This window comes from Hipposideros armiger, unplaced genomic scaffold, assembly GCF_001890085.2.
Source record: "Hipposideros armiger isolate ML-2016 unplaced genomic scaffold, ASM189008v1 scaffold_126, whole genome shotgun sequence".
Taxonomy (NCBI): Eukaryota; Metazoa; Chordata; class Mammalia; order Chiroptera; family Hipposideridae; genus Hipposideros; species Hipposideros armiger.
The window spans coordinates 775,957-794,594 of record NW_017731476.1 but is presented as its reverse complement, the minus strand read 5'-3'; the positions used below and the strand labels follow the sequence as shown (position 1 = coordinate 794,594).

At 49.0% G+C, this 18,638-nt stretch overlaps 1 protein-coding gene across 1 annotated transcript in view; it reads right to left on the bottom strand.

Moving 5' to 3' along the window:
• XPO6 (exportin 6) overlaps positions 1–18,638 on the bottom strand; it is a 108,119-nt gene that overhangs the window by 19,021 nt on the left and 70,460 nt on the right. Inside the window, exons 10-15 of the mRNA XM_019648687.1 lie at positions 16,507–16,615; positions 15,119–15,211; positions 13,872–13,941; positions 7,107–7,266; positions 3,921–4,013; positions 155–299 (exon numbers count right to left, since the gene is read on the bottom strand). Coding sequence (XP_019504232.1) covers positions 155–299; positions 3,921–4,013; positions 7,107–7,266; positions 13,872–13,941; positions 15,119–15,211; positions 16,507–16,615 — 670 coding nt within the window. The remainder of the gene's footprint in view (positions 1–154; positions 300–3,920; positions 4,014–7,106; positions 7,267–13,871; positions 13,942–15,118; positions 15,212–16,506; positions 16,616–18,638) is intronic.

Here is an 18,638-nt window from a genome sequence, read left to right as displayed (position 1 = left end):
ACAACCAAAGAAGAGCATGAAACGACACACAGTTTGTCCCCCGGTGGTAAGAATCACGCGTCTAACGCTACGTCAGCTTTCGGCTGTACAGTAAGCGGCACGAGGACAGAGGCACAGGCAGAGGAAGAGAAAGGGGCAGCCTGGCTGTCCAGACCTTGGTGCTGATCAGGGGTGTGACGGCATCCATGGTCGTGGAGATGAGCGTGACAAACTGCTGCGTGTTCTGCCGACGGGTGTCACTGCAGTACTGTGCCAACCAGTGTGAGTACGCCTGCAGTGCGGCCAGGGACTGGGCGTGTCTGCGGGGAGAAGAGAGGGCGCCTTCAGAGATCTCGGTCAGCAGGTGGTAGCGTCACCGTGTTGCCACAGGTGGTGAGAATGCCACCCGCTGCACTGACTGTTCCAGGATCTGTCCAACAGCATGGAAGTCATTAACCTGCTCACGCAGGACCTAAAAACTGAAACTCATCAGCTACACATTGCCACCATTGCCTAGAACCCAGAGGGCAGGTAGCAAATGTCTCTCAGATCTTATTCCATCTCTCTGTGACACACGGGGACTCCCCCAATAAAATGATAAATAATAAACAGAACCACAGAACTTAGGTGACAATGAGCTGACTTTAGAATGAGTAAAACTGTAACAGTCATAGCTGCAGATCAGGAACTACCGCTTTATCAACAAGCTTTGCTGTAAGTTCCCCAGTTTCAGCCTCCAGCACACAATGGATTGTATCTGGTTATGGGGCAGCCCCAGAGATGGCGAACACTATTTGGTTTATGCCAATTTTGTGCTACATCACACACGCGACAAAATACACATCATAAAAGCTCATAATTCATCAAGGCTAGCACATCTTAAACAAAGTGGGGCAGCTGTCTCAGAGCTTACAAACACCAGACCTCCTAATAAACCTAAATGTAATTTCTCCCTTTCCTATAATAATTGGTGGGGTGATATGCGGAGACTATATAAATATACTGTTCCCCAACAAACATCCATGGTTTTGTCACCCACTGAGGATGCCTGCCTAAATCATTATTGAACTGGTGATTGTACACTGGTGATTTTTCTAATTCCACCTTTCCTTTTCCATTCATTAGCTGGCATTCTTCTGTAAAAAAGAGCTTTCCTCCCCCATCTTTGGTCAATCACTAGGGATGCATGGATTCTTATATTCAATGTTATAATCCATTCTCATCCTTATTCTTTCTTGATGGTCAACTTGTCAACTCTGGCCAGGAAAACCCCTCAGGCTGGTTCCTGCGTCCTTTCCATGTTCCTACCATTCACTGAGCACTGCCTTCCTTCCTGCCCCAACCTCAGAGCATTTCTCGAGAAGCCCTGGTGCCTTTCAGTGGAGACTGTCCTTTAGAAACCAAGAGCCTGGGTACTTGGGTGGCACTGCTACCAGGTGTCACCGCTTCCAGAACCTTTCAGTAGACAAAGCTGGGACGTACACAGGCCCCACTTTAAAATCAAACTTAGCATCACCACTCACAGGGCAAAGTGATCTCAAGTGCCTCCAGACATGATGCAAGAAAAGGACACACCACCCCCTATGCAGTCTTCTCTCTAAAAATGCTTCTAATATCACGGGAGAAAAACAAATGGACAAACCCGGATTTTTAAGATTGCTTTTAAAAGAAAAATTTAAGGGGTGGATCTCCAAAAGGTCAGTCTGTCTCTCTCTAACCCTCCCTTTTCCCAGTCCTCTTCCCTGCAACGTGCACAACTGGGAGAGCTGTTCTAGATTTTAAGGGACAAATTTAATCTGTGATTCATCAGTAGTTAGGCTTTGGATCCAAATATATACATATGTATATATGTATAAAGGACATTCCTGGAACAATTGGGAAAATTTGAATATGGAAATGTGTGTTTTTTCTCTCTCAAAAATACTAGGTGATATAGCTGTATCCATGAAAATTTCTGAGTGTTGATAATGGTATTATGGTTACATAGGAGGATGACCTTGTTGCTAGGAGATACATGCTAAAGAATTTATTGGTGAAGTAACATATTGTCTGCAATTTATTTTCAAAGTTCACACACACAAAAATGTATGTATGTATGTATGTATGTATGTATGTATGTATATACACAGAGAAAAAGCACAAGAAACGAGCAAATGTGGCAAAATATTTATGATCGATGAGTCTAGCCTAAGGGTATAAGGGTGTTCATTTATTTTCCCCCTTTTCTATAGCTCTGAACTTTTTCAAAATAAAAAGTTAGGTAAGGGCCGGCCGAGTGGCGCGATGGTTGAGAACTCGCTTGGGATGCCAGAGGGCCCCGGTTCGGATCCCACATATGAGGGCCAGTGACACTGCCCTCCACAGCTAAGATGCTGAACAACAGCTCAACCTCGAGCTGGGCTGCCATGAGTCGCCAGCGACGGCGTGGGCTGCAGTCCCTGTGGCAGTGGATTGCCATGGGCTACCGTGTGTGGCCAGCAGCTAGCGTGAGCGGCCAGCAGCCGCAGTGAGCGGCCGTCCAGAAGCCGGCGACTGATCTGCCTCGCCAGAGAAGAGTGCAATGATGATACCAACTTGGGCCAGTGAAGCAACATCCTCCACAACTAGATTGAAGAACAAAATGACAGCAACTTGTCTGTTCCCCTTCCCCCAATTCCCCTGCACTGTTCCCGTCCCCCCAATTCCCCAATAAAAATCTTTAAAAAAAAAAAAAAAGTTAGGTAAGAAAAGGTACTAAGTGCCTTAAGGTAAAAAAATATAGATATTGAGAGTTTAAACTCCATCGCAACCAGGCAGGTATTTTGTATTCTGTACTTAGAATCCAGTGACCATTTTACCCTTCATTTAGGATCTGAGCACAAAGGAAAGAGGGAGGACATAAAAGTCTCCTTCACAGGCACAGAATTTCTGTCAATCCATCAAACTGACCGAGTTCCTTAAGGCCGAAGGGATGGGCTCTAGAGCTTCCTGACATCATGTGAAAGGGATTGTGTTTATGGGCAAATTAGCATCTTTCTCAAGAGAAGCTTCACAGCTTTCTTTAAATTCTCAAAAAGAAAGGTTTCCAACATGTAAACCACCATAGTGAAAAAAGATTCTCTTTATATCATTTATCTAATTTGCAGCTCGAGAACACTCCAGAACAGGGGTCAGCAGATTTTTCCTATAAAAACAGTGTAAATATTTTGAGCTTTGCAGGCCATACTCTTTCCCATTACAGTGCAAAAGCAGCACAGACAATATGCACATGAGTGGGCATGGCTGTATGCCAATAACTTTATTTACAAAAGCTGGCCATGGGCCAGGTGTGGCATAGGCCACCGTTGGCCAAACCCTGCTCTAGTTGAGAGCAGGCCCAGAAGGCAGTGTGACCTCTGAGCTATGGCCCCATGTCCAGTCTCCATTCCTCTAGCCCATGTGTCACTTTCCTGTTGGCTTCGAATCATCTACACAGTCTCCCAAAGTGTGGTCCCTGGATACCCTGTTTCCTGTGTGGCCACCTGGGCCTTGTGCCAGCCTCTCCATCAGAGCCTACGAGGGACTGTGTCCCCATGTCATTCTCTGCACCACAGTCCCAGTCACTGTTCTAGGATCAGATCCACAGCCTTCATGGTGCTCCCACTCTGGCTCCCACCCACCTGTGCAGTCTCACCTCCCAGCCCCCGATGGGCATCACCTCCCCACCTGCCCTGGCCTGTGCCATCCTACCCTCCTAAAATGCCCGCTCCGTGGACCCTCCGTTCCCAGCGCTCAGCTTCCTGATGGGGCCCACTCACTCTGACCACCCCGGCCCGGGAATTCCACCAAACAATCTCCCGCTTCTAGGTCTGGAGGTGGGAGTTTTCTCATGGCAGCCACTGCTATCCCCCTTTATTTGTACTATTATCTGGGGCTGGAGGACAAGCTTTCTCCCGAGAAGCCACAAGCATCTAACTACTTACACATCGATGAGGTCAGGTTTCAGCACAGACGGCACAGCAGTCTCAATGTTGTACAACTTGATCTGAGATCCATACAGAGTGACTTTGACCAATCTGTCGGCAGAGAAGCAGGTGAGAAAAAACACTAAGCTTCAGACTCAAGTAAGACAAGAGGCACGGTGCCAACAGAGGTCCCAGAATAAAGGCTGGACCTCCAATTTCATCCCAGAGATACAATCTGAGAAGTGCATAAAGACTGATATACAAAGGTACCAATGAAAGTATTACTTGCAGTAGCAAAAATTTTTGAAAACAATATAAATATCCAACACAGAGACTATCCTATGATGTAATATAATATATATACAATAAAAATAATTAAGATAGAAATTTTAGAAGTGTATTTTACAATAAAAATTTTTTTTTTAAAGTAAATGTTTCAGGTGGGTAGATCTATATGACAAAGAAAATACAGCACTGTAGAATCTAGGAGATAAGTATATGGGTATGGCCTGTATAATTTTTCCACTTTGCTGAAGATTTGAAAATGTTCATGATAAAATATTGGGGCGGGGGGGGGGGGCGGGAAGGGAGCAAAAGTCTCTAGAATAAATCGAGGTGTTTTCATTTCAAGCACAAGTCTCTCAGAAGCCAGCTGCTGAGCCCCCTGTTGCCCAAGGGCTCGCTGGACACAAACGAGCCTTAAATACAGTGACTAATGGCCATCTGTACTGGCGAATGGAAAGCGCCTCTTTCCTCAGAGACAGACAGACAGACAGTCCTTCCTGAGCCAGGGGGAAACCGGAGACCTGGCCAAGCTCCCTCTGTGCCCACTCGGTGAGCAAACCCACAAGCAGGCCTGAGACGGGTGCCAGGGAAGACGGCGTGTTCTCCCTCAGTCCAGTGGTGAGGGGCCCTCGAGCTTCACTGAGCATGGGAATCGCCTGGGGAACGTGTGACAAGTACCAACTCCCTCCTCCTACCCCACAGACCGACTTCTAGTTGTGAGGAGGAGTGGGAAATACACATCTGTGAAAAGCACCCGGGACTCTGATGTGTGGACCCTCCTCTGGGAATGCTCCTCTCCAATGCAGGGAGAGGAGGGCTTTACTATAAAACTGCAAGCTTGGGCCACAAATTAGTCAGACTGGGGCGTTTCCACTCAGTCAAGAAGATAAGGGTCAGAGAGCCAAGGGTCCCAGTCTGAAATCCTAGGAAGGGGGCGGTGGTGGTGGTGGTAACTATTAATATAGTAGAAATCTAAACAGTTACTCAGGAAGAAGAACAGCAACGTGCCCTGGGGTTCAACTCTTCAAACTGCTCCCCATTCTTTATGTTTATACAATAAGCACTAAGTATATTCATAATGTGCAGTCATCACTACTATCCATTTCACCCTATAAAACTGAAACTCTATACCCATTAGATAATAAAACTCTCCCTACCCCACCCCTGGCCCTTGTACCCACCATCTATTTTCTGTCCCTATAAATCTGACTCCTCTTGGGGCCTCACACACGTGGCATCACACATGATGGCGTTACACTCTGTTTTTACACTCTGCGGCTCGTCCACATTGAAAATGGACTTCATAACGTGTCTCTTAATGTTTCTGTGGTTAGCAGTATAAATGCCAGGTTGGTTTCCTGGAACCTGTAGGTGAAAACACTGCTGAACAGACTGGCTATTAAGCTCACGTGGCACCTTCTCTCACACTTCATTCTAAACTGAAGACAAAAATATAATAGCTGAGAATCTTTAAGTGCTGGTCCTGCAGACCGAGGCAGTGCAGAGACCTCGAGCTGTTACTTCCCAGGTCCTCACACACACACCTTTCTGCACTAAGGTCTGGAAGCAAAGAGCACAGCACTGGACTCAGGAGGTGGTTAGTCCGCAAGCTCTGTCTCAGGAGCTGTGTGACCCATCCACAGTGCTCAGCGTCTCTAGGCCCCACTTACTTGCAGGTAAAGTGACAATACCTGTCCCTCAAAGTATAGATCAGGGGTTGGCAAACTTTTTTTTTTTTTTTTAAGCTGAGCCATCCTGCCATCTGTTAGCAACTCAGCTCAGGCTGGGCATCGAACCGCTGTTGCTCAAAGCTCAAACTCTTGAGCGAGCTCTTAAACAACTAAGTCACTTGGCCGGCCCAGGGGCTGACAAACTTTTGAGATGGAACGTACCCAAAGAGCCGCATGTGGCTTGTGAACCGCAGTTTGCCGACCCCTGGTATAGATGAAAGGTGCAAAACCACTTTGAAAATTTCCTACTACAGGCCGCTTTTATAATTGATATTAATCTGATTTTTAAAGAGTCATTTAAAACTCTTAGTTATCTCTGATTCGAAGCTAAGAACCATTAAATAAAAACCTGGTAGGCAAGTGACTAGGCCTGGGGCTCGGTGTCCCCTTCAGTGTTCCCAGTGACGCGGCTACTAGGCCGGGAAAGCACCAGGTACCTTGGTCTTGACCCACATCCACCCAGTATTGATCCAATGAACTCAACCGTTACCATGAAAGGCCTGAACCACCCATCACTTCCATTTTAAGTGCATGATTTTTTTAAGCATGTGAGTTGAGGGTGGAGGGGCAGACTAGGGAGCATGAAATGGTCCCCAACAAATGCAGCTGCCAACCCTACGAGGGACCCAAGGAGAGGAAGTCACAAGAGCGGTTTGGTGGTAGAGCGGTTGGGGACCCCTCTCCGGTCAGGCTGGGAGGCTGCCCAGCTTTACCTCCTTGAGACCCGGACAGGATGAGAAAAAACAGTCCTATTAGGACAGGGAAAGCCCTACCTCTGACATCCAGCTGCCTGTTACCTGCTTCTTGGTCCTTTTATTAATTAATAGGCCTTCCTAATGTCTCTTTATCCCATCAGCAGAGACCTCACCTGCTCTTCTCTGACTAATCCTGTCTTTTTACATCACATACAAGACCTTCAACAAAATAACAGCTGTATTTATTTATTGTCTGCTCCACACCAGGCCTGGTACCAAGTGCCTCATCCTATTAATTCTCCCAGTAAACCTACAGAGACTCCCTGCTCCACGTTACCGGTAAGGAGCCTCAGGGGTCAAGGGATCGACTGCTCCATGTTCACTGCTCCGTGTTCACGTTGCAGGTGCAGAGCCTCGGTTTACCTGGCGCCAGGCAGAGGCTGGTGGGAACGCACTGCCCCTCCCGCACGTAGGGGGAATGGCAGCCAGCCTACCTCTCCACGACTGTGTGGGCGTCGCTGAAGCGTGCAGCAAACACGTCTCCGATGAAGTACTCGGCCAGGCGGCCGACGGCCTGCAGCAGCGAGCTCAGGTCTCTCAGGGAGCAGTGCAGCCGACGGCAGTCATTCTCAGCCGTGATGTTCAGCCTGTGGCCTAGAACAGAGCAGCGCAGACACGTTGTCACAGGAAGAGCATGCCTTAGTGACCACGACAGGCCAGCTACAGTTAGCAAAACCAGTTCTCGAAACACAGCAACCCCCAGGCCTGGGACCAAGCACGGCAGCTGTGCAGTCTCCACCTCCTGCCAGGCCACAGGCACTGCTGAGCCAGAGGAAGGGCCAGCCCGGGAGTGCCAACACGGGCCGAGCACCTATCAGATCCTGATGCCACCAGTTTTACATACAAGGGAGCACACTCGGGGGGCCCAGTCACATGCCCAACGTGAACCCCACTTCTGGGGCAGAGCTGCTGTCCTAGCAAGCCGGTCTAAGCAGCTCCACAACTCCCTGACCCTGCACACAGCTCTGCCATAGGATGACATCTCCATGGGCGGAGAAGTGAGCCTCTCCCTGCTCAAAGAACAGGGTCACTCGGCAGCCCAACGAGGGAAAGCTGCAGGAGCAGAACATGTGACACCCAGCACAGGACTGGGACCCAGCAGACAGGTTCCCTGCCATCTGCTGCCTCTGTGCCTCGGTGAGTCCTTCTAAGTCTGTTTCCTCATCTTCAAAATGGAAAAATATGCTACTATCTCATTCACTAAGGGCTAAATTAGAATGCACAGAAAAACCCTGTAAACTATTATTTATTCAATGTTTGCAATAATTATGAATGACAAAGAGCTAGTGATTTTCTAAGGCCTGAAACTTCCTTACTTTTCAACATAATTTCTACAAGCTGAGCAAGGACGATGCAATGATGAAGGACAAAAACATCCTCAGTTCGGCAACCCACTTGCCCCTTGGGCCCCTCTCCTCACAAAGGTCCACAAAACACAGTAAGAACGGTCAGCCAGAGGGGAGGGCTCTGAGTCCCCCTCCTTCACCAGCAGGACTGAGGGAGGGCAGTAGTCAGACCACTGCCCCGGGCGCCTGCAATGCCACCGGTCCCCAAACACTTTTCTAGGCTTATTCCTGCACTGCCACTCCAGGGTTTCACTGTTAAGAGGCAAGCACCTCAAAGCAGTCATCACCAATCCCATAGCACTCCACAAACACTTCCTGGAGCCCCGATCTAAGCCCACAGCTCCCTGGAGCAAGGTGCCACACCCTCCTGGGCTCTCCAACTAAAGGGGGAAGAGCTTGAATCCCAGTACCAACTCAGGGTCTCCCACAACATCACCTCCTCCTACAATTCCACTCTTATCAGAGGGATCCCCGATCACCTCCCGGACACCTTGTGTCTGCATAAACTGGTGTCCCTTCCTGGACCGTCCACCCCGCTTCGCACGCTCTTAGGCACCTTCCGGTCTCTCTAGACCCGCATAACCTGCATCTCTTCTGAGAGACCTTCCCTTCCCTCCCCCAACAGAAAACAGGCTTCCCCGCCTCCTGAGTCCCTCTAGGCACCTCAGACACAAACAAGATTCACAAGTCTTCTCACTAAGTCCTTGATGGGAAGGGGCCATACCCAATGTCACACAGCACCTGGTACAGCCTGGTATGACCACAAGTGTGTGAGTGAGTTCAATACAACAGGACAGAAAGCAAACTAGACAGAGCAGGAGAGGGAATCTTGGGAGCTTGATGTCCTCGAACTGCCCTCGGGAATATCACGTTAGTTTTATATTTAAAGGTGAATGCGGATAAGCTACACGTGTGGAGGAGAATCCTGCGAGGCTGAGCACCTATGAAGACAGTGATGGGTGAAGCAGCAAGTTTTCTGCCTCGGCTCCTACACCAACTTCCAAGTGATGAGGCAGGAACGGAGCCTGTGACGGCACGTGGAAAAGGAGACTCTGGCCAGGGCACTGTGGGTCACATCCCAAGGAGAAGGAAAGGAAGGGGCAGCTCCAGGAAGGGCCTTACGAGGTGACAAAGGCCAGCTCTAACCGGCAACTCTGACCGGCCCCCGATGGCCCGTTCCTTTCTCCAGAGAGCGGAGCCCTGGTGCAGAGAACAGACAATCAGCCCACAGGCATCCCGTGAGGCCACCAGGTGGCGTCTGGGGGTCTGAGCCAGCCCCCCAGTCAGAGCAAGAGGGGGACCAGCCCACAGCACCAGCCAGGTGAGCCCACAGCACAGACAGGACCAGGAATTACTTCTGGTCACACTGTGTCACATGACAGGGACACCGCCCGTCTTCTCACCCCCCAGTTAAAAGAAGCACAATTATACACCTTCCGAGTGTCCGGGATTTTCAGGGTCACGGCCAGCTGGCCGACTCCCAGGGTACACCTTGGTTCCCATCACACCAGCCATGCCTCAGGCTCTGTGGGAAATAAGGCTCCTGCAAACACACCTGGGAACAGAGGTGGTGGCAGGACAGCGACGAGGCCAGCCTCTCCTTCTAAGAGCAGTGTGGGTGGGCCTGAGTCAGGGGCAGCAGCCCCTCATCTTAACTCCACCTCCCACCAGCTCCACCCCATCACAGTTTTCAGCTCATCTGCTGTACTGAATACCTAGAACGAGGTACCCTCAGGTGTGCCTAGGAACTAGGTTCTTAAATATTTGAAGCATGAAGGGAAACAGTCTATATTTCTCTCTTAAAAACCAAATCCAAACACCCCCCCACCCTAAGTCAAGGTCCCATCTGCATACAGCCCCTGACAGACAGTCATTGGAGCCAGGAGTAGCCCTGCCTCCCCACTCCAGCCTTGCCCGCAGCCCTTTAGCCTCTCCCTGGGCACCACACCTGGATGCCATGGAGCCCAGTGCCCCTTGCGGGAGCCTCCCATCCCTGGACAGCTTAGTCAGACGCAGGTAATTCCTCCTCATTCCCCCGGCCCCACTCCTGGATGGTAGAACGTAAGCCGAGCCTAGGCTTGCTGACACACGACAGACAGTGTTGGAGAGACGTGAAGCTAGCTAACAGTCCTGCAAATCCCCACTTGGCTGAAATAACCCCCTGGGGTTCCTTCCATGTCCCCTGTCACCCTCCTGGTCACCCCCTGCTAAACCTGCCCTAACTTGTGTAACGAAGAGCGGTGCCCACAAAAAACAAAAAAAAAAAAAAAAAAAAAAAAAAAAAAAAACCAGCTCAGAACTGCTGTGTGTGGCTTCTGTTAATTATTAGTTTGAACCATATGAAACTGTTGATATTGGGCCATTTCTGGCCTAACAAAACTACAATTCCATATAATTCAACTTAACACACATGTCATCAAAGGTGCTTGTTAAAACGGTAGCTGGTTCCTTCCTGCTCTACCTGCAAGGCACAGACACACACACACACAGGCAGAAGGGCCCCCCATCCCCCATCCAGGTCTCCGCCCCGCCCTGGGTCTAGACCCCTCCTACAGCACCCCTACCGCAAAGTCACACAGCACCACAGCTCACTCTGCGTTGGCAGGCTGGGGTTCCTGCTGCGGAAAGCTGTCAGATCCCCCCATTTCCCTCTACTTCACTAAGCTTAGGTTTCCCCCCAGGAGCACAGTGTCTGCAGGCTGGAATGTTCAGGTGAGAATACTGCTCCATGTGAGTTTGAGGCAGAAATCATGGCCACGCTCAAGTCCTATCCTCCACAAACCCAGTCCCCCTGAGGCTGTCCAGGTGCGCTCTGAGCCACCTCCAGAGAAGAGCTCCCTGGCAAACCACTGCCCTGGAAATAAACATCTAACGCCATGCGTAACTCGTCTTCTTCTGAGAAGGCTGGGGAGGTGACAATGTGAAAATGAGCATGTGCGGCATCCCGTCCTGAGAGAACACCAAGTCCTAAGTAAACCCAAGCAGGACAAAGAACTAGGTCCAAAGCTCTTATATACTGTAGGTGAAGCAATCTCTCAGGCGGGGAAGTCTGCATGACTAAGCAGAGAGGTGAGCTGGGTTACTCAAGGCAGAAACCCTGCCCCGGGGAGGGAACATCACATGTAGAACGGGTCCCTAGGGGCCAGAATAGGCACAAACACAGAACCACCACACGCGGAGGGAAAGACAGGCAGCGAGGGCAGGGCGCCGCAGGGTGGGGGAGCACGCGGCCATGGCCGTGTCCCAGCAACAACATATCCGCCTTGGACTTGACTGAGGAAGAGGAAGCAGGAAAGTGAGCAGCTGTGAGAAAACGTGAGGCTGCCATCCACACAGGCTCCAAGAGACCCAAGAAGGAAAGGCCAGCAGGATAAATGCCAGTGGAAGGTGGGGGCTACAACCTATGGGGACAGGACACTGTGGTTTCTGCTGCGAGGCCGTAAAGCTGGCTAATGAGCACAGAGGTTACGTGGGGGGGGAATGGCCACGGGAACCAGAAACAGAAGGTACTAGGCGTTTCCATTTGCTAACAGCCTCTGCATTGGAAACGCAGCTTTGGAGCCACCAAGGAATGAGGGAAGGCTTCGTCATGGATAAGAGAGCTCATTTTGAAAAAGGAAATAAGTGTTTCTGCAGCCTGAGAGGCTGTGCCACCGGAGTTGGCACTAAGGACCAGGCTGGGTGAGATTTATAGGTAATCGGGAAGAGCCCAGCTCACTGTGAAATTGCCAGTAAATGGGCTTCGATGAGCAGGGATACAGCACTTCATTGAGGGAAAAATGAGTCAGATTATCCTCCTCAGATGAGAAGCTCCAAGTGATCAGTTGTGTCTCAGAAAAAGGACTTAAGGCTCACCACTGTTGATTTCCACCGCAAGACAGACTCAACCTAACAGACACAAGGCAGCTACCACACTACAAAGCCAAGGAGTCAAATTTGGGGGCAGGAAGTACATGCTGTGTTTGTTTACTTTTAAGGTCAAGAACAATGTCTTCATAAGGGCCAGTGACACTGCCCTCTGCAGCTAAGATGCTGAACAACAGCTCAACCTGGAGCTGGGCTGCCGTGAGTCACTGGCGACGGCGTGGGCTGCAGTCCCTGTGGCAGTGGATTGCCATGGGCTACCGTGTGTGGCCAGCAGCCAGCATGAGTGGCCAGCAGCCGCAGTGAGCGGCCGTCCAGAAGCCGGCGACTGATCTGCCTCGCCCAGGAAGAGTGCAATGATGGTGCCAACTTGGGTCAGTGAAGCAACGTCCTCCACAACTAGATTGAAGAACAAAAAAAAAAACGACAGCAACTTGTCTGTTCCCCTTTCCCCAATTCCCCAGCACTGTTCCCATCCCCCCAATTCCCCAATAAAAATCTTAAAAAAAAAAAAATTTTAAAAAATTTAAAAAAAAAGAACAATGTCTTCAAGGTCCTGAGGACATTCTAGGAGGGACCACCAGGGTGGCTTTTTCCCAGGAATGGCTTCTGGAAACATCCGTAGTGTTCACACAAATGATTTTCATTCATGCTGACGACATACTTTACAGGCCCGTCTGCATTGCAAAGTGGGCTTTTTAAAGTTCTGTAGATGTTGTGCTTGCCGGATCTCCAACACCAGGGCCTATCCTCAGGCCAAGCCAAGTCTCATCAGATTCCTGGAGCCCAGGTGGTTATTTAGAAGCTCCTGTAGTCATGGAAAGAAGCCGTCACAGGCCACCCAGAAGGACAGTCTCAGAAGGAGCCTTCCAGGGAGGCTGCGCCATGCAAAGCAAAGTGACCAGGAGCCGGGCTGCACCTTGGTCAGCTGGGTGCCAGTCACACAGCATGGGGACAGCAGGCCAGGGCCACGCATAACTCCTACAAGGGGAGCACTGGAGGCGGCGAGTGAGTAAAATGCCTGTGGGGGACGGGGCTGGGGCACACGGTGTGTCGGAAAGCACACTCGTGAGTGTCTGCTGTTTTCAGCTGGCATGGTGCATGTCAGGTTTTAGTTACTTCAGCTTTCTGTCATTCCCCATCATACCATCTTTGGACTAGCACTAACGAGTTCCATGACTCTAAGTAAATTAACATCTCTGAGCATCTCTGATTTCCTCTTTTATAAAATAGGGGTAACTAGTGTTAATGCTTACACCTCATAGAACAGTTAAGAGAATGAAATAAGATAACAGGGCAAATAAATAATGCAATGTTTGGCATGTCATGAATGTTTTACAAATGGAGGTTGTTGTTGTTATTGTTATTATTACTAGCAATAAACATACAAGTGCTACCCCTAAACCCCAAGTAGGTGAACCGGGTACACGCAGCCCAGAGCCTTCCCAGCCAGCTCCGGGTAGAGCCGCCCACGGCCGTTTCCAGGAGGAATGCTAACATCCCTGAGCTCTGGGCACTCAATCCCGGCCGTCCTGCTCTGGGGTTGCCCCTCCGTCCTCCTGGACTCTGAAGCCCAGACGAGAAAAAGCCCGTCACAGCTGAGCCCCAGGTCATTTCCCCAGCACACCCTAAGGTTTGGAGGACGTCAGGACATGTTCCAACGGCCAGGGTTATAAAAAGCCCCACCTCTGCTCCTGATTTTCTCTCTCTCTCCTCTCTCCCTCCCTCTCTCCCTCTCTCTCTCTCTCTCTCTCTCTCTCTCCCTCCCTCTCTCTCTCACGGAAACACCTCTGGAATACACTGTCACCTCATCTCTGACCTCCCCCATGCTCCTTTCTATCACTTTTTCTTTTTTCTGTTTAGAAGCAGGGAAAGGCAGAGCAGGAGGTGACAGAGGAGAAACCATGTTCTGATGGCAAAGAAAGCAGTAATTACATGTTAGTCAATCTGTGTGAATGTTGGTTAAATTAGACAATAAAAACCAGTTACCTGACCCTGACGTAACGATAAACTGCTGTAACCCCAGATAAACGTCCAAATTGTCCTGAAGAACTGGGAACTGAAAACAAAGCAGCAAAGATTAAAAAACAAAATCATAAATGCGAGTTTTAACAGCATTTTTCGATTAAAACAGTACAAGTCCCTGGGGGGGCGAGGCAGGATACAGGTCCTCCGGTTACCTAAGAGGTGGCTCCCTGCAATATCCCACCACCAAGTTTTACAACCGAAACCACCACTTAATATTGGGTTGTCGGAAAAGTCATGACATATTTTTTCTGTTTTTCTTTGCAAAAATGTGTCATGACTTTTCTGACAACCCAATATTTGGACTAAGAAAGAAAATGTCAGTTTGATACTTTTTCTTTTTTAAGCAGTGGATGCTAAGTAGGCCTATTATGTTCCCAAAGGGACCACCCATCCCCCAAACGATCTATACCTTTCAGAGTTCTGAGACAGGCCTATCTCCCTTCAAATTCAAGTCCAAGGGAGATCCGACCTTCGAGAGCAATGCACACATGCCCTTATTAAAGTGCAGGCCGAGTGAGAAGACGACGGGCTATATGGAAGTCAGCTTCCCTCACTCATTTAGTGACAGGCCCTTCATGACCAGAGCAGCAGCTTCTCTTTCTAAACTGCTAACTCAACACTCTCTAAACTGCTAATTTCGCCATTGAGATAAAACTTTAATATGACAGGTCCATAAGAAAGGCAGATGACAGAATAGAATGGCCCTTTCCATGAGAGAACCAATACAGCTGGGCTGTACAGTGCGAGGCTGCCCCCTAAGTTAACTTGCTTTTGAAGAAGCGATGGCTTAACGAAATCCCCTCGCACAACAAGCACCACCGAGGGAACGGAATCGGTCCTGTGACTAGAAACGCCGCCAAAGACCCAGGCAGAAAGTGCTGGCCACCTGCCAGGGATGAGCTTCCCCCCAGCTCACTGATCGGCCATGTGGTTCGTGTAAGTAAACCCTCGACGGCCTGGCCACTGTCAAGCCACCGATGAAGGCAGTAGGAAAACTCACATTACACCCAGAGCTGAGCAGAGAAAAACAGGGCTTCCAAAAAGTGACTTAAAATATTTGGGGAAAATGTTAGCGTTTGCTAAATGGAAGGGTCGGGACTGGTAATTAGCGTACACGTTTTGGTAACACCAGTGACAAGGAAGCCTTCCTCCTCGCGCTGTGTGCACAGGGAACATGTGAGGCTCCCGTCCCCCAAATGGCGACTCACCAGGGTTGAGAAGGCGTGTGTGGGCAGGAGCTCCATCACTCGGGCCACCACCTCCAGGCTCTGGCGTAAGTACCGCTGCCACTCTGTCTGCTGCTGCAGGGGGACAGGGAAGGGTCAGCTCTCCTAATGGGCAGAGTCTTGTCATCTTCTCTGCCCACCTGTCCTCAGCTTAAGTCCACTCTCCAACGTAACAGTTGGACGAAATGGCTAACGATGGGACCGGGTGATCTGGTACTTGAAAAAGGCCAAGCTAAAATATATCTTTTAAATCCAATTAATTAATTACTGTCATTAAAAACTTTTTCCTAAGAAAGCAAATGATCCACGTAGAATGAACCGACTTTATCCCCTACAGTCACAGGAAGACAGATAAAAAGCCACGTGGGAAATGCTCGCATCACCTGCACGTCAGCCCCACCACTACAGGGGCTGGTCACTCCCTGCCCTCTGAGACGGTCCGTTACTCCGTTCCTGTGTCACTGACGACCTCGGTGGGAGCTGCGCCAGGTGACGGGCTTGTCAGAGATGCAAATGCTGTGTCCCCACCCCCATCCTCCACTCCCAGCGAGTCTCATCCACGCGAAAGTGCGAGAAGCACCGGCCTAAATCACACAGTTCACAAGAAGTGAAGCGAGTTCACCAAGCACCTACTATGCACCAAGCATGTGGCCAGTCCTTCCTCGTGTGTTACCCTCATGTAATTGTCCACACACACACACGTCACCCTCTCCTGGGAGATGAGAAACTAAGGTTCAGAGACTTCCATGATCACACCTCGATCTCCTTCGTGCCCAAGGCTGCAGATTTGCACCCAGGACACCTGGTTCCAAGCTCTGGGCTCCTTCTAACCCAAACATGGCCGCCCTCAAGGTCTTCATGATGCCACAGTCACTGTTACTTTGAAAGCCACACCAGTGACTTGAACATGTAAAAGTGCATGGGTTAAGGAAAAGAACACAGGAGCTGGTCCTCATCGATGAGGAGCACACCAGCATCAATAAATTCAAGGTTGATTTGAAGAGCTATCAGTTTACAAAATACGCTTGAAAGAAACTTCCTTTCACTCTAACCTTATCACGTGCGTATTTCCACCAGCAGCAGCCAGGTGTGGGTGCAAGGCAGGGAAACGGGTGGGACAGAGTTCTCACTAAACCACCTGTCCGTGTACATATGTGCTTACACCTCTCAACCACACAGGTAAAAATGCCTGTGAAACTGTCTTTACAGTGAACAAACCCAAAGATACGGGTAGGATGTAAGTTTCAAATGCGCAACTCAAGCCCTCCTAAGACGACTCTGGCTTAAACAGACTCCTAAGCAGGGGCTGACAGGCTCCGAGTCTCCAGAGCATGGTGGTGGTCCCCGGTTAGGGAGGGGGGTCCCCTTACATCATCGTCCAGAGTCTCGTCGTCCAATTCCTCCAGCTGGGCCTGGTTGTATCTGAACTGGATTCGATTCAACACCTCTGTGAGCAGAAGGACGAGGGCGTCTTCGTACCTAGGTGGCGGGAGAAATTCAAGGTCAGGTGAAAGCAGGCATCGAGCCTCGGTCTGCAAAGGCCCCTGCGCTATGAAGAGGATAGTGTGTGTGTGTGTGTGTGTGTGTGTGTGAGATTATCACACACAAGCGACATCTGAGCTACACTTAGTTCAAGGGGTGGCACAAGTGTGTGACAGTGAACAGCAGCAGGGGTCCTTCTTCATTTAACTATGGTACAGGCACCTTCCAAACAGGCTGACCCTTTTCTCATCATATAACGTCCTCCTTTGTCTCTGGTAGTAATTGTTGTCTTAAAGTCTGTTTTGTCTGTATAGCTTCCCTGGATCTCTTTCTGTTCTTGTGTGCAGGGAATATCTTTTTCTAGCCTTTTACTTTCAACCTAGTTATGTCTTTGAAACCAAAGCTTGGAGACAACATGGAATTGGACCATGTTTTTTCATCCATCCTGCCAACCTCTGCTTTTTAGCTAGAGAAGTCAATCCTTTACATTTCATGTAATTACTGCTAAGGAAGGACTTCTGCCATTTTGCTCTTCTGTGATATCTTTTGGTCCTCAATTTCCCCACTACCGCCTTCTATTGTATTTTCTAGTATACCATCTTAATTCCCTTGCCATTTCTTTTACCATATATTTTTTTAGTTATTTTCTCAGTGGTTGTCTTGGGGAGTACAGGTACTATATTTAAATATCAATTAAGTGAATGATTCAATCCTTTTAACAACTGTAAGAGGTAAGTGGTGTTTTGTGATCCTTTTAATAAACCTAACCTCTTAGCCCTGGGGGTGGAGCTATCTCCGGCAGCTCTCATCTGTTATCTCAGTGCTCCCCTATTGCTTTTCCAGTCCTCTAAAGCCAGTTTAATCCATTTTCTACATGGAATTCCTAAAATAATTAAGTGTGCTTTGTTTTCATGACAGGAACTCTAATAAACCACCTAATCTATTCAGGTGAGTGTTAGGATAGCAAGATAACCAAAGCTAAAAGGTATCCAATGCCAAGATCAAATGTAGTCCATCTCATCTAAGAGTTTCAGCTCATGTGATGAGACCGTATAGAGACCGTCTAAAGACAACTTAAAAAATCCTCCTGAATGGTCATATTTCAGAGTTTGGTGGCAGAAGGGCTCTTTCTTCACTAGGGACAAAAACGCTGCCCACCCTTCCCCCAACAATACCTCCCTCAGTCTTTGTAAATGACTAGACTTAACCTAGACCAGATTGGCAACTGAGCATGGCCCAAAAAGGAATGATGGCAGGAAAATCACTAATAAAACAGGCAATTATCTGCAGGGAAAAATTCCCAAGAGAATCAAAGTCCCACTTGGGTACGCTTCAGAGAGAGGTAAGATCAAACACTTGAGCCTGGAGCCTATATCTGCCATTTGTTCAAGACATAAATTCCTAACATTACAGAAGTTTCATGCTATAATTTGCTATGATGAACCAAAACAGCCTCACAATTTTGCTAGGAAAGAAAATCCACTTCAAACTAGAGGACAGAAAAATCTGTCACCTGTAAACTGTCTTATAGAGCTAAAAGGCAATTTAAAGACTTTGTATGCAAAGGGTACTCCTAAATTAGACCTAAAATCCTTACTGGCAATTGGTAACTATGGCTGCAAAAAAACCCACATCACTTAGAAAATTGAAGCCAAGTAGGAAGCAGGCTAAAGCACACTTAGGTAACTAAGCTCCCGGTGTTTGGTGAAGGTTGGGAAGTAGGTGGATGTGGCAGACGCTGGTGGCCTACCCAATACCCATTCTTTCCTTCTTCATAAGAGAACACTGGGCGTTGGGGCCATCTGCAAGACTACATTTCCAGTCGCATTTGCAGAGAGGGGTGTGGTCAAGGACAGATTAATAGAAGTCACTGGGTGGGGCCTTCGGGAAAGCTTCTTTGGTCAAACTTCTCCCCCTTCTCATTCCTGCTGCCTGAATTGTGGGCGTGATGGCTGTAAACTCAGCATTCGTCTTTGACCATAGGGGATTGTGGAGACGGAAACCATGTCTAAGACTGGTA